At 38.0% G+C, this 15105-nt stretch overlaps 2 protein-coding genes across 4 annotated transcripts in view; one reads left to right on the forward strand and one right to left on the reverse strand.

The window, feature by feature from the left end:
- Positions 1-2045, forward strand: part of LOC133458599 (G-protein-signaling modulator 2-like) — a 29663-nt gene extending 27618 nt beyond the window's left edge. For all 3 annotated transcript variants that reach the window (XM_061738665.1, XM_061738666.1, XM_061738664.1), the window contains exon 15: positions 1204-2045. In XM_061738665.1, the coding sequence (XP_061594649.1) occupies positions 1204-1371 (168 nt within the window). In that variant the 3' untranslated portion in view covers positions 1372-2045. The remainder of the gene's footprint in view (positions 1-1203) is intronic.
- mcoln3b (mucolipin TRP cation channel 3b) lies at positions 2030-14692 on the reverse strand. The gene is made up of 14 exons (XM_061738667.1): positions 14509-14692; positions 13661-13875; positions 13409-13576; positions 11532-11685; positions 9366-9441; positions 9183-9279; positions 7541-7640; positions 7327-7439; positions 4828-4977; positions 4646-4747; positions 3724-3846; positions 3392-3598; positions 2629-2759; positions 2030-2449 (listed from the first exon to the last, which is right to left on the reverse strand). Exons 2-14 carry the CDS (start codon positions 13871-13873, stop codon positions 2410-2412), a joined length of 1674 nt encoding a protein of 557 aa, XP_061594651.1. The 5' UTR covers positions 13874-13875; positions 14509-14692; the 3' UTR covers positions 2030-2409.
- Positions 14693-15105: the final 413 nt, after the last annotated feature.

A 15105-nucleotide genomic window follows, 5' to 3' on the forward strand; every position in this document is an offset into this window, starting at 1 on the left:
CCCACAACTATTTCTGATATAATAATCTGTGTATTTCATGCTTTTATCTCTATTTGGTGAGAATTTTAAAACATTATACAGGACTGTCTCAGAAAATTAGAATATTGTGATAAAGTCCTTTATTTTCTCTAATGCAAAAATGTCATACATTCTGGATTCATTACAAATCAACTGAAATATTGCAAGCCTTTTATTATTTTAATATTGCTGATCATGGCTTACAGCTTAAGAAAACTCAAATATCCTATCTCAAAAAATTTGAATATTCTGGGAATCTTAATCTTAAACTGTAAGCCATAATCAGCAATATAAAAATAATAAAAGGCTTGCAATATTTCAGTTGATTTGTAATGAATCCAGAATGTATGACATTTTTGTTTTTTTTTTAATTGCATTACAGAAAATAAAGAACTTTATCACAATATTCAAATTTTCTGAGACAGTCCTGTATACTCCACATTGATCCAAGATATTTCAATTCACATGCAGAAACCAGAGAATCTGGGGAGTTTTACGCAACATGCCGGCTCTCAGAGGGCTCTTAGTTTTTAATCAGGGCAGGTGAGCAGCTCCACTTCCCGCCCAAACCTGCAGCTGTGCTGCTCACATTAGTGTCAGCCTGGGAGATGTCTCTCCAGATCAGGGGGAGAGACCTTAAGTTGCAGACAACGTTGCAAAAACCTTCTGGAGGTCCGACGTGGTGCTGATATCAGTCACTGTAAAGCAGGTGCTCCTGATGGAGCTCCCAGTTCCCTTGAAGAACCGCGTCAAAGAGGTGAACAAACGGATCTGGACCAATACCAGGAAGCTAGTGGAGCTATGTGGGACAGCAGCAAGCATCTTTAAGCAATACTTGATCAAATCTTACAAATTATTAAACATTATTATTCTGTATTCTGACATAAGGATCAAATATTGATCCCAATATTGAAAAAATATGGGAACCGGTTATCAGGAAACTGACCCAAATTGAACCAAAATTATGTAATAATTAATCAAGCCTGATGCCTTTAGTTCCATTAATTCAACGATGGGATCTGATCAGTATCAATCTGCAATCAATCAATCTGTAAAACTCATTTATCAGTATTGGGTGTGAACATTTTTAACTGGTATATCTGTGACTGATTCAGGTTTTTTTCCAGCTCTGTTATTATCCACCAGCTGATTCTGATTCTGTTTCTCCTGCCGCTGCTGTTTTAGGGCTCCAGACTGAACGACCAGAGGTGCGCCGCTCCACCTTCTGCATCAAAGGGACACACGGTTCCAACTGAGGATTTTTTCAGTCTCATCCTGCGTTCCCAATCCAACAGGATGGAGGAGCAGCGGGTCCCCCCTCCCCCCAACATCCCTCAGTCCAAACCAGGCTGACTTCACCCAGAGATTTGTTGTCGTATCTCAGGATGTTGAATGAAGACGCCAACCTCATTTTATTTTGATTTTATTTTTGTTTTTTCCAATTCAAAATTCTGTTTTTTTTTTTTAACCACAACACGGCTGTCGTGGGATTCTACAAGGCTTCGGGATCACAGAAACAGGAGCAACCTCTGTGCCGGTCACCTCTGCCGACTCTGGAGGGATCAAATCACTCGCACAAACTCTAGGTTGTGGTGGTTCATGTTGAACCTGATCAGTTTGTTTTCCACCATTTCAAACAAAAAACTAAGAGTTGTAATGTATTTTATCATCAACTGGCAGTAAAACAAACTGGATGAGTGCAGAGCCTGTCCTGCACGTTAATTAAGTTGGTCTTAAGAGTGGGATGTTTTAATTTGAATTGACCTCAGAGCGGATCAGAGACTTTCAAATGACAAAATCTGGGAAAAGAAAATGTCTTCAGACACAAATATTTACAGCATCGGCTTGGAGATGTTGTTTCTGGAGAGAAAGTGTTTAAAATTGTTTTAAGATAATGAACTGAAATGTGATTTTTATTGTTTTTCAGAAGTGTAACAACATTTCACAAATGATTAACTAGTGTTTGGGAAAAAAAGAAGTCTTTATTGCTTTTATACTGATGTCTTCTCTTGTTAAAGGAGAAATAAAAATCTCATTTAATTTATATTTGTTTTTTTATTGAATCATGATTCATTATTGCACAACATGGATGTGTGAAAAGCTTAGTAAAAATAATTTAAAACCTGCAACAAAAACATTTTACATCTGCAAAAATAAAACTAGGATTTACAAAGCGCATTCATCACTGTCCACCATCATATGATCAACAAGGAACATTATGTACTTGATTAAACTTGGGCATCCTTTATTTAAAAGAGGGAAAGACGCTTTTCCAGACTCTCTAAACTCACTTCCACCAAACATAAACAATATAAAGTGCTCAGTAGTTAAAAGGTTATAATATACACACGGTACAGACTCTCAATATCTCACGATTGAAAGGTTGACGAGTTAGGCCTCTGAGGTGAGCCTCTCTTCCTGCTCCTCGTGCCTGGAAGGAGAAATGCCCCGCTTAGTTTCTGCTACACATGCTGTGATGAGCAACTACAATTCTTCAAGTGCTTTTGCAACATGGTCTAACCTGGGAGCATTTAGAAAAGGTGTAATTGTACTGCATCAAAAGGATGAATGTATCAATCCTGTCTGGAGAAAATGATGCCTTGATATTACCTGTTGATGCAGCAGTTGATGAAGCAGCTGTTGGTGTTGTCAAGTCTAAACACTCCAGACTTCGGCAAATCTTTACACACCGATAGGAATTTCTGCAGTTCTGACGTCGGGTCTCCGCTCTCCTGCTGTTCCTAATTAATGAAAATCAGAGGGTCATATTACTTCAGAAGCAATTAGACTGAGTTAATCTAGGACTAAAACACCTTGAATACAGCATCAAAGTGAGTTACCGTATTGCCCCGAATATAAGACGACCCTGATTGTAAGACGACCCCCTCTTTTTCAAGACTCAAGTTTGAAAAAAGACTTTTTTAACAGCAAATTACATTTTTTTACAGAAAATAATTTCAGTACATCTGAAACAAATGATTATAACAATATATTTGAGAGAAAAAGCATGTTATTTTGACTCATTCAAATCATGATCTTGAAGTTTGCGTCATAACTTCTTCGACCCACTTTTCTCCAGATTGTCGCTACGTTTCTCCATTTTATGTTATCTCTTCTCTTATTTTCTTCTCTTTTCTTTCTTACCGCTATTTTTTATTTTTCTTCTTCGTGACAGGGGTTCACTTTGGCCTGGGGAGTTAAATCCAGCATTCGCTTTAAAGATATCTGGCGCCATCTAGCGGTGTGAATGGGTATAACGCCTAGACCCCGAATGTAAGACGACCCCCACTTTTTCAGTCTGATTTCAATGCAAAAAACCCCGTCTTATATTCGGGCCAATACGGTACAGGCGTAAACTTCTCGTTAAGTTTACCTTGATTGTGTAGTATGTGTCTGTGATGAGCGTGATGAAAAGGCTGAGTATCATGTAAATGAAGAGGGACACAAAGGTGTAGAGGTAGATCCTGCTGAAAACCCACACCAGGCTTCTCTGCTGCTTCATGTCCTTGAAGGTGGGGAACATGTCGTCTCCGTTGATCAGCGAGAACAGACACTCGGACACGGTGTTCAAGGTCCGGAACTACCGCATCGGATCAGATGACACAAACAGATCAATCATTTCACAGACTAACGTTAAAACTTAAAACACATTCAGCTACTGCCCCAGAGTGTTTTGGGGTTTTTTTTTGCACCGTTTTCTGATACCTTCTCGTGGTATGGGCCGAGAACGACCCAGCCACAGAAACAATAGCCCAGGTAAATGATTCCAGCGCAGCAGATGAAACGGATGACGTTTGGGAACGCTGCCCTGAGAGTTAAGATGAGAATCTAGAAATGATTAAAAAAACATGATAAAAAGATCACATAATTATCACATAATTATCACTTTGCTCACATTCAGGACAAGACAGGATATACTGCTCTAAAAACATTAACCGAATACTTAGTTCACATCTGAAAATCATAATTTCAATATTCCCTGTTTTATACCGTGTTATACCATAATAACGACTATACTGTAATGCTCTTTTATTTCAATGTTAAACGGACAATAAAGCATTCTGTGTTGCTCCAATATGTGTTGAAGCACTTCTTTAAAACACATTTTACAGATTTGCTCGTTTAAAGTCCAGCAGAACTGGCAACACCATTAAAAGATCAGATGACATCATCTTTTTAGAACTGAAATTAATGTAACCCCTTCGGGACAATCGACCTACGTCAAAATTATTAGTTTCCAAGCTTCTGACAACCCACATAAATGTCATTCCACTGAAGAAGTGTAGATAGTTTTTATCAAACATAGTAATTTTAACTTGCAACTGTACAGAGCGTGCATTAGGAGGACTGTTTGTGCAGAATTTTAGAACACAGACTGGAAACAAACCGTACTTCAAAAAGATAAAGTGATAAAGTTTGAAGCCTATCACGTGGCAGTATGTATGTACAGTAGAATAAGTTACTGTGTATGTAATCTGGCTGGAACGTATCCAGACTGGATTCAGTTTCAATTGTGAGCGCCAGAAAGCACCTCACAAAGTATTATTGATCTATTACATTTTGTGCAACACTCAAAATCCGCTGATCACTTCTTTTTCCCCCCCTAATTTAAAAAAGTATGTCTTACATTATACTTCTTGAAGTAGCCCATGTAGCGGATGACGCCAATCCAGACGAACATGGTGCCGGTGCCGAGGAAGATGCTGCACACGTCGTAGCTCGTGAGGATCTACAGGAACGTTACAAATAAAACAGGTGAAATATTCATCACCAATACAGTAAATCAACCTCTGAACAAATCTTCTTCACCTTAGTCTGGATTTCTATCTTGAGAATAGATCCAATGATGGTCAGCGTGTCGCTGACGATGATGAGGATGTACCAGCCACTCAGAAACTCCAGCCTGTCCGACCACGGCACGCCTCTACTGCTGTGTTTACTGCAATGCTGACTGTATTGCTGTTAAAAACACAATTTTAATTGACATTTGTGTCAATTCATCTTATTTTACAGTGTAATTTTCCTTCCCTTATTAAAAAAAAAAAAGAAGTGTCATAGAAAGAAGTGCCTTGACCAGAGGATGTTGTGATAAATCCACACTACAACCACAAGATGACTAAGAAAGCTGTGAGAGGTTTATGGAGATCAAGAAGTAGCGGGCCACTCCCTGACAGGAGCTGCATGTTACGATAGCAGCATAGGCTCATGCACGCCTCAGGATAATCCTGTTTACCTTTAGAGTCTCAGACAAGTATAGACAAAATATACCCACCTGCACGAAAAACAAATACTGGCATCAGAATGCTCTTAACTGTTGCACTCATGAATACATCATTTTCTTTTTATAAGCCGATACAAAGCCCCGTGTTCATGCTTCACTTTTTACTTTGGGGAGGATAAAAATGTATTCTCATATCAACTTCAAACACTTAGATACATAATGACCACAACAGTCACAAGTCACATGAAAAAGAAAGTGGAGTTTGACATAAATGGACATAGTTTAAAAGAGAAAAGACTCACCTGGTTCTTAACATGTTTTAAACTCGATAAATACAATGCAAGACATTTTTGGTTGTGTTTTTGTTAAACAGTAACAAAGTGTAATATGTGTAAGTAAAAATGCTAAAGCAGTTTGAAAACCCAAGTGCATCATCACCGCCTCCACGAGACTTCAGAGGTGAAGTCGCAGCCAGACGCTGCTGCCTGAATAACTCATCGTCACCTGGTGGTGAGGATGAGTTATTGTAAAAAAAAAAAAAAGAAACAGGCTTTACAGGTTTTGTAACAGATGTTCTGTCAGTTTGAGCATCTGGAGTATTCAGATGTGTGTAAACACAACACTGAGAAGAAAAGACATCAGCACTGATCTAAGAGTGTACATTGTTGGTGTCTCTAAAATGAGGATTTGATGAAAAGATGACATCTAAACTATTTTAATTCCGTCACTCCACAATGACAAGGCTGATTCACACACAGGAAAACATTCAAGACAGTTGCCAGTTTCCCCAGGAGTGGATGTCCCAGCAACTTAGTGCCAAGTCCAGACTGCAAAACACCAAATTTATGGAACATCTCCTTTGGACAGGTAGTACAAACATTGAGATGTTTGATTGTAATGGACAGCACAGACCCAGACCAACTGTCAGGTACAGCGATGGAGGAGTGATTATTTGGGCTTGTGTTGTAGACACACAAACATACACCAGATGGAATGACCAAAATACAGAGGTGGGTAGTAACGAGTTACATTTACTCCGTTACATTTACTTGAGTAAGTTTTGGGAAATTTTGTACTTTTAGGAGTAGTTTTGAATCACTATACATTTTACTTTTACTTGAGTAGATTTGTGAAGAAGAAACTGTTACTCTTACTCCGCTACATTAAGCTACATTGAGCTGTTACTTTTCTTTTATCCCCTCCGCGTACGCGTCAATCTCTCTCTCTCAGAGAGAGAGGGGCGCATTTATTGAAGGCTGATTTATGTTTCCGCGTTACACCAACGCAGAGCCTACGGCGTAGGGTACGCGGCGACACACACCGTACGTTGCACGTTGCCGCGTACCCTATGTCGGCGGCTACGCCGTCGATTTAACGCGGAACCATAAATCCGGCTTTAGTCAGAGAGAGAGAGGGGTCTGCCAGGCTCTCACATGTGACTATGTTTCACCAATCAAACGTAGCTGTGCCGTGTAGTCTCGTCACGTGACCATATTGAACCTCAGTCGGCGGGACAGGATTGTCTACAGATAAAATTAATCGAAAATGGCACTCATCAGCAATGCAGACAATGCAGACACAGAAGAAAAGGGACAACCTTGGCCTCACATTAAAAGCATGTTCACTTTAAAAACGGTGGGAAACACCAGCAACAGTATGCAGTGTCTTCATTGTTTGCCTTAATTTATTTTTTTATTTATTCTGTTATTTTATTTTTATTATTTTTAGTAATAATTTTTAGTATTATAAAGTACTTGAATTTACTTTAAGATTATTTTAATTTAAGCTATTTTTTATTAATTTTATTTTATTCATTTAATTTGCCTGAAGATGATTATTTTGTACTTTTTTTCTGTTTGAATGGTTGTGTTAAAAAATAAATCAGACATCAGTCAACAGTTACTCAGTACTTGAGTAGTTTTTTCACCAAGTACTTTTTTACTTTTACTCAAGTAATTATTTGGATGACTACTTTTTACTTCTACTTGAGTCATATTATTCTGAAGTAACAGTACTTTTACTTGAGTACAATTTTTGGCTACTCTACCCACCTCTGCCAAAATACAACGTCAATCTATGTTACTCACAAACATCAGCAGGATCCCTTTGAAAACTGAGCGTGTGCAGAGGCTGAAGGAGGTGACGCAGGTTACAATGATGAGGCAGTCGAACAGCACGGTCAGGTATATGTTTCTAGGAGCTGAGAGAAAAGAAAAGGGAAAATGAGAACATCTTGAACATGGGTGTAAAGAGCGTGCCGATCATCGTCCGTATGCAGATGAACCACCTCGGCAAACGTACAGGCTCCAGTTACTTTCCAGTCTCTGCATTCGCTGATGAACACGTCGTTTTCCAGCTCCACCTTTATCCTGCCGCTATGAGCTTGGTTGTTGAACGTGATCTGTTAACCAGACAGCCGTAGTTCAGGAACACAGATCATCTATAAAAAGCACCACAAGCTTAAACAAAGGCTCACCTGCCAATCCTTAAAGGTAGGGTAAGCAATTCTACTCAATTTCAAACACCAGAACACTTTTAGTCAAATTTAGTGAGATCCGTGAAATGTGGGAGGTTTGGGAGAGTTGTCTTATTAATGTTTGACTGCAAATATCCACAGACATGACTGCATCTAGGAAACCTAGACTTGGAAAATAAAACTCTTGCTACCATAGAGTGAAAATGTTTACAAGTAAAACAAACTTAAATTGCTAATCTAAATGTTTTGTGTGTGAACTAATGAGTTTTGTTTGCTGCTGAGCTCAATATCCTGATCAGATCTACTTCTGGGACTTCTTCATTTGGAAGAAAACATATTTAAGTGGAGCATATATAGTTTTACTTCATTCAATAATGAACATATAGCCAACGCTAGGGATGGGTGGTATGGACTAAAAAATGTATCACGATAATTTCTGGCATTTATCCCGATAACGATAAAAAAATACCAATACAAAAACGTCATCAACGGGAATTCTAGGCTCTTTTCTTTCTTTCTTTCTTTCTTTCTTTCTTTCTTTCTTTCTTTCTTTCTTTCTTTCTTTCTTTCTTTCTTTCTTTCTTTCTTTCTTTCTTTCTTTCTTTCTTTCTTTCTTTCTTTCTTTCTTTCAGGCTCATTTCTTTATTTCTTTCCTTCTTTTCTTTTAGGCTCATTTCTTTCTTTCTTTCTTTCTTTCTTTCTTTCTTTCTTTCTTTCTTTCTTTCTTTCTTTCTTTCTTTCTTTCTTTCTTTCTTTCTTTCTTTCTTTCTTTCTTTCCTTTTAGGCTCATTTCTTTCTTTCTTTCCTTCTTTCTTTCCTTTTAGGCTCATTTCTTTCTTTCTTTCCTTCTTTTCTTTTCGGCTCATTTCTTTCTTTCTTTCCTTCTTTTCTTTTAGGCTCATTTCTTTCTTTCTTTCCTTCTTTTAGGCTCATTTCTTTCTTTCTTTCCTTCTTTTCTTTTAGGCTCATTTCTTTCTTTCTTTCCTTCTTTTCTTTTAGGCTCATTTCTTTCTTTCTTTCTTTCTCTCTCGCTCATTTACTTCCTTCCTTCCTTCCTTCCTTCCTTCCTTCCTTCCTTCCTTCCTTCCTTCCTTCCTTCCTTCCTTCCTTCCTTCCTTCCTTCCTTCCTTCCTTCCTTCCTTCCTTCCTTCCTTCCTTCCTTCCTTCCTTCTGCGTGGATTTAACGCAGAACCATAAATCAGCTTTACACAAAAACGTCATCAACGGGAATTTATCGTTTTTACCACGAGATTACAAATTCTTACCGTGGGGAATTTTTTTGACGGTTTATCGTGAACAGTAAAATATCGCCCATTCCTAGCCAACGCCACACTGGTGTGTTGTGCAAAAAAAATTAGTCCCAACTAGGAATGAAATGATCAGCTGCGTCTCCTTCCTGGTAATAAAGGAAGTCTAACGTGATCCGCTTTAGTTTCCTGAGCCGTGAAGGTAAGTTAAATGACGTACGATGACGGTGAAGTCATAGCAGTCCGGCAGCTCTCGATGTCTCACTGTTTGTAAATTTATGGCCTTGAGAACAAACGTGATCTGGACAGAGAGCAACCTGCAAGACAGAACGGATGCATGACCTGGCGAGGCTTCTTTACATTTATATAATACAGCAGCTCTTACCGGACGTCACTTACAAACCTTTTAAAATGAATTTTGAAGTTTTGAACGACTTGGTGCGGTGAAAAGTGAGACATTGGATAAACATCAAGGCATTCTGTTAGGAAACAAGAGATTACACAGAAACATAAGATATCCACCCACCTCGATCAATCATTCAGGGAGTTTTCTTCATGATCACCGTGTGCTACATTGTACATCAGCGCAGGTTCTGTCTTCAATTTGAAGATAACTTTAAATTCCTGACAAGTCTCTTTTTGCACTGAAAACAGCTTTGAAAGCTCTTCATTCAACAATCAAGATTAATCTGGAGCTTTTTCCAACACATAGTCTTTCTTCTAGTCAGAGAGTATCAGTTTAAAACGTATCTTTTTAACTCAGACAAGCTACAGGCAACATATATGATGCTATGAATATTTCCTTTCAATCTATTATATGCTTCTTTTGTCCATAAATGTTGTCCCTTTTAAATGATCTCTTTCTCAGAAAGGTGCCACATAAATTAACATAATGAAAGAACTTTCCTGTTTGCGGCTTTACTTGCATTCTGTGCGTTCTGTGTGTTTTGGCGGCGTCTCCTGAGGTAAACTATGATTCATCTATGAGAGCCTGATTTACACAGTCTCTCTCAAGCAGTTGCTTTGAAATGTGTCTGAGTGCCACGGTACGCCAAACTCATTCATCTGATGAGCTTGTTGAATCGGTGTCAGGTCTGTCAGTGAGAGAGAGCCAGCCCTCTGATTGGCTGCTCGGTGTGGTGAATGAGCTCTGCACATTTAATGTGATATTAACTGTGTTATATTCCAATGACTAAAGCTTTAAAAGGCTAAATATAGCACAAAACAAAGAACAAGGAGTTAAAATTAAAAGGCAGGTATCTAAGGTGAGATTAAAACTGAAAACTAGTGAAAATGTTGGATAAAAAGAAGAAAAGAAAACGCTGAACTAGGGCTGCTAGGGCTGCTACCCTCGATTGCACTGCACTAGGGCTGGGCGATATATCGAGATTTTAATATATATCGATATATTTTCAAACGCGATAGGGTACCAGACAATATCGTTTATATCGATTAAAATTATTATTTATTTTTTTTATGATTTTGATATAGCTTATTTTGTGACAAATTGACTTGAATGTTTTATTTGAGACTTGCACAAATGTTTTGTTATTTGCACAAATGTCAACCTCAGTGGAAAAGTCTGCCTGTTACTGTCTACATTGTATTAATTGCACAGTGTATTTTAATTGAATTGTTATGCAGGAAAGGGATATTTGTTTTATTTTATTCAAGAAACATTTTTATATGCAGGCAGTTTATTTTTATTTCATACATTTTGATATTGTGCAGACCTCTGTTAATAAAGGAACCTGTGTGACATTTGGCACGAGGCTTTGTATAAAAACTGACTGTTTTTTTAAGGGTTTGTCTCAGAAAAAAATGAAGCTAAAAGAGATGCTATGCTATAATGCTTTGGGGGAAAACCCAATTAAGGCACAGAAAAAATATCGATATATATCGAGTATCGCCATTCAGCTAGAAAATATCGAGATATGACTTTTGGTCCATATCGCCCAGCCCTACACTGCACCAAGGTGGTTCTTCACCACCAGGCTCAACACCTTGGTCAGGTGGACAAATAATCAGCAGAAAGCCGTGTGGACCTAGATAAGATCCTGATCCCGGTGACCTTTGAGGCCACTCCCTCTCCTAGAAGGGTCCCTGTGACAACCAGCTCCTGAGAGTTTTTTAATTGTCAGCATCAGTGTCTCCGGTAATATTAAATCCACTCTCTCTTTAGCTTACATGCTATTTAATACTACTAATCAGGGGTAGTATCTAAGTACAGTAACAACATTGTTGTATATCATTACAACTGACAGCAGGAGACACAACAAGGCTGAATACTTCATGGAGCTGGCAAAGTTGCAAAACTGCTCTAAAGACATTAAAAACAAACAAAAAACGCATTTAATAGGGACTTTAGATATTAATTAGGCTCTCGTCAAGGCTGACAGTGTTGTTTAATCCACAATGCCATAAGCAATTTCATCAAATTTGGTCTGTTAAACAAAATGAAAAGGAAAGAAAACGGAGGTGAACTGTATTGTAGCCTTCGACTGCTACCTCAGGATCACCCTGAATTAGATGATTATCATATAAAACATATGGGAATAATAAAGCTCACCGGTCTCCACGTGAGCATCGATCTCAAAGGTTTCATTTCCAGGGAAGATGGTCCCATTCCTGTAGAACTCCTGACACAGCCTCAGTGGGGTGTAGACGCCACCATCCTTGTCGTATTCATGATTTCCCACCGTGTTGTTGTGTAGGAGGCCGTACTAGAGGATGAATGTGAGAAAGCGGATATAATACAGTAAAAAATATGTTTGGCAACAACTCTGGCTGCTACAAAAACTGTGGGTTACCTGTCCAAGGAAAAATGGCTGGAGTCGCCAAAGCAAATTGAGGTGTTTTATTTACAAAAATAATGAAAAAAAAAAACAAAAGAAAAACAAGAAACGTGGACATCCAACAAATGAAACTAAGAAAAAAAAAACGGAGGGAAAAAAATATCTACACTGATGTACGTCCTCTCTGTTCAGCAGCAACCTCCGAACTGAACAACCCCCCCCAAAAAAGGCCTTTAACTGCCAAGCCCCTCCCTGAGGACCAAACCATAATTAGTTGGAAATCAAAATAAAAGTAACAAACCAAAGGCAACAGGCAAACATCAAAAACATTAAAGGCTCTCTACAAACCACAAAACAATACCACTACCTCCTATCAAATAAATCCCCAAATTATACCACAACTTATATATATATATATATATATATATATATATATATATATATATATATATATATATATATATATATATATATATATATATATATATATGTATGTATGTATACATACATATATACATATATACATATATATATGACCGTAGGTGATCAATTGTTGTTTTATTGTGATGCGTGCATGTAAGGGAAATAAAGAATATGAGGGACCATTTTTAGTGTGTGTTACTGAGTATGCCATTTGCTGCCTGCCCTACGTGACAGGCCTTCCAGGTGTTGAAGTATTCACATTCATTACTCAGGTAGAAGTATAGATACTAGAGTTTAAAAATACTCCTGTAGAAGTTGAAATATCAACTCAAGTTTTTTACTCAAGTGAAAGTATGAAAGTACTGGTTTCAAAACTACTTAAAGTATACAAGTAATGTAAGGGGGAAAAAAGCCATTAAGGACAAAAGCCATTGAAAATGAATGCATCTTAGTATAATGCAAATATATTAAAGAATCATATATGTGTACTATTGAGCATTAACATGTGTTTCAGAGAGCAGGAGATATGATGACTAGTTGCCTATAAGTATTGTAATGGTGCAAAAAGTCAAACTTCAGAGGCATGTTATCATTTATCCTAACCTTTATTGGAATGTACATCCAAGTTTAGTTGCAGGAATCTGAGGGAACGGATGTAAGAACAAAACTGGACAAGAACATCTGAAACAACCACAACCAAATTCACTCTATCCGGATGGAGCAATTTAACTGGATAGTTTTTTTTTAAGGCCGAAATGAAATGAGTAACGAGGCTGTTTTTAAAATGTAAGGAGTAAAAAGTACAGATAATTGCGTGAAAATGTAAGGAGTAAAAGTAAAAAGTCGTCTGAAAAATAATTACTCCAGTGAAGTATAGATAACCAAAATTTCTACTTAAGTAAGGTAATGAAGTATTTGTACTTCGTTACTTGACACCTCTGGGGCCTTCGTCACATGGGCACGTGTGAAAAACTTGAACATTGTCCAGAGGTAACCCAACAGCCGCTTTATGACGGATCCACAGAGCCATAAATAACGGCTAACTCATGGGATACGAACAAAGTCCGAGCCCGTGACAAGAGTCTCTCAGGCTGTCTGGCCATACCAAGCTGCTAAACTGTAAAAATAATTTACAGTAACGCAGAGGCAAAAGATGCACAATGGCACGTGACAAAAGCAAGTCAGAAAATGGGTCATCATGTCTTTACAAACTGTAAAATCCTCTCACCTGTGCAATAACGTATTCGATGTGGTCGTAAACATCTGCCTGTCTGTAAACAGCATAGTTGTCCATGCCTGCGTCAGTGTAATCTTTCAAAAAGAGGTGTTTGAATGTCATCAGATTTTCCTCCTTGAACGTGACAACCATTTGGTTGCTGAGCCCAAAACTCACCAGCTGCGATGGGAGAACATTTCAAGTAAGGGAGGTGAAGAGACAAAGAGTTGCAGGTGTTCTGGTCGTGTCCCGAGTTTGCTTTACCTGGATGGTAATAATGGCAACTTTGACGAGCTGCAGGATGAGCTTCCACGGCTTTCGTCCCCGTGCGTGGTATTTCTCACAGGGGTTCATGAAGTAGAACTTGATCTTTCTTCTGAGACATTCAACCTCATCTGCATCGTCCAGACGGTGGGCCTGGTCGTCTTCACAGCAGGGCAGGTGGTCTGTGTCAACCACGTCACTGGACTCCTCCATCTCTGCAATCATAACGGAAGATGTGATTTACATAGCAACACTGGGGAAAAATTAGTATTACTTTTTAAAAAGGAAATAGATGAACAAACACGCTTTTATTTTTTTAAATTTTTACATGATTATGTTTGGACATAAAAATAAAGGCAGTGGAAAACAAACAAGGAAACAAGTCAGCCTGTTTTTTTGGGACACATGTACAATGTAATAGAGCAAATATGTTTAGATACTAAATCTTATAATAAAAAATAAGAAATAATAGTCTAACCTCAGCTTTTTTTAATTGATTTAATTTGTTTTGGTCAAAAATGAATACATGCATATCTTATAATGTTATTCTTCATTGGTTTACTTAGTTTCAAGAATAAGGAAATAAAAGCAATAGTTGTCACAAGATTGTCAGGAGGCTCGAGAATGCTGCACTTCTACTTTCACATACATTTAAAAGGATTAATAAATGAACTAAAACCGAAACAGGAAACAGGTGTCAGGTGTTTCTGAGCACTGATAAATATTACATAAAGTCACGTTCTTAAACCTGAATAGCCCTCACCGCTGTTTCAGCAATCAATTATTTGATTTATTTCCTTTCACTGTAGAAAGTCAACATAAACTCGCTGGACTGAAAGTCTACTCACCAAAGTCCCGAGGCAGCTGGTTTCGCTTCTACTGTCGTTTATCATGTGAAATGAAAATGCCTTCGTCTCAGTAAAACATGGTGACATCGAGTGTTGCTGTTCGCTCCGAGGGACGTGACTGCGAGGATAAAGTCGACTTTACTTCCGAAACACCTGAGCAGCAACACATTCCAGCTCGCACTGAACTGTTAGGTACTTTTTAACTATCACCGTACGTCACTGCGTAAGTGCCATTTGATTGGCTGTCAGCAACGCCACTCAATCAACTCAGGTAACAATGAACTCAAACTCATTTGAATGAAAAGTCAAGAATTTAACATTTACAGTAAAGTGTGTATATTTGGTTGTAGTTCATTTTTCAAAACAAGCTTTGTCTTTAATAACACAAAGAGCCACTTTTTCTAAATTCTCATGTTATTACATTTTATGATTTTTTTTATTATAAAATCATGCAAATTATGTTCAGAGCAAAATCAAAAATGCTCCCTGACTCAATACAGAGGTTTTTTTTCAATTCAGGAGACTCCGTATCTTAGAGGTGTCTGCAATTTTACTGTACAAAAAGCTAAAAAAGGTATGAAAAAGAGATGTGTCTCC

Source organism: Cololabis saira, chromosome 13, assembly GCF_033807715.1.
Source record: "Cololabis saira isolate AMF1-May2022 chromosome 13, fColSai1.1, whole genome shotgun sequence".
In the NCBI taxonomy this organism is placed as follows: Eukaryota; Metazoa; Chordata; class Actinopteri; order Beloniformes; family Belonidae; genus Cololabis; species Cololabis saira.

Excerpts from the sequence above, each read along its gene's own strand:
- mcoln3b (XM_061738667.1), bottom strand. The coding sequence starts at position 13,873 with ATGGAGGAGTCCAGTGACGTGGTTGACACAGACCACCTGCCCTGCTGT. Across the intron at positions 13,577-13,660 it reads TTGCCATTATTACCATCCAG|CTGGTGAGTTTTGGGCTCAG; the intron begins GTAAAGCAAACT and ends CTCCCATCGCAG. Across the intron at positions 2,760-3,391 it reads ACACATACTACACAATCAAG|GAACAGCAGGAGAGCGGAGA; the intron begins GTAAACTTAACG and ends TTCATTAATTAG.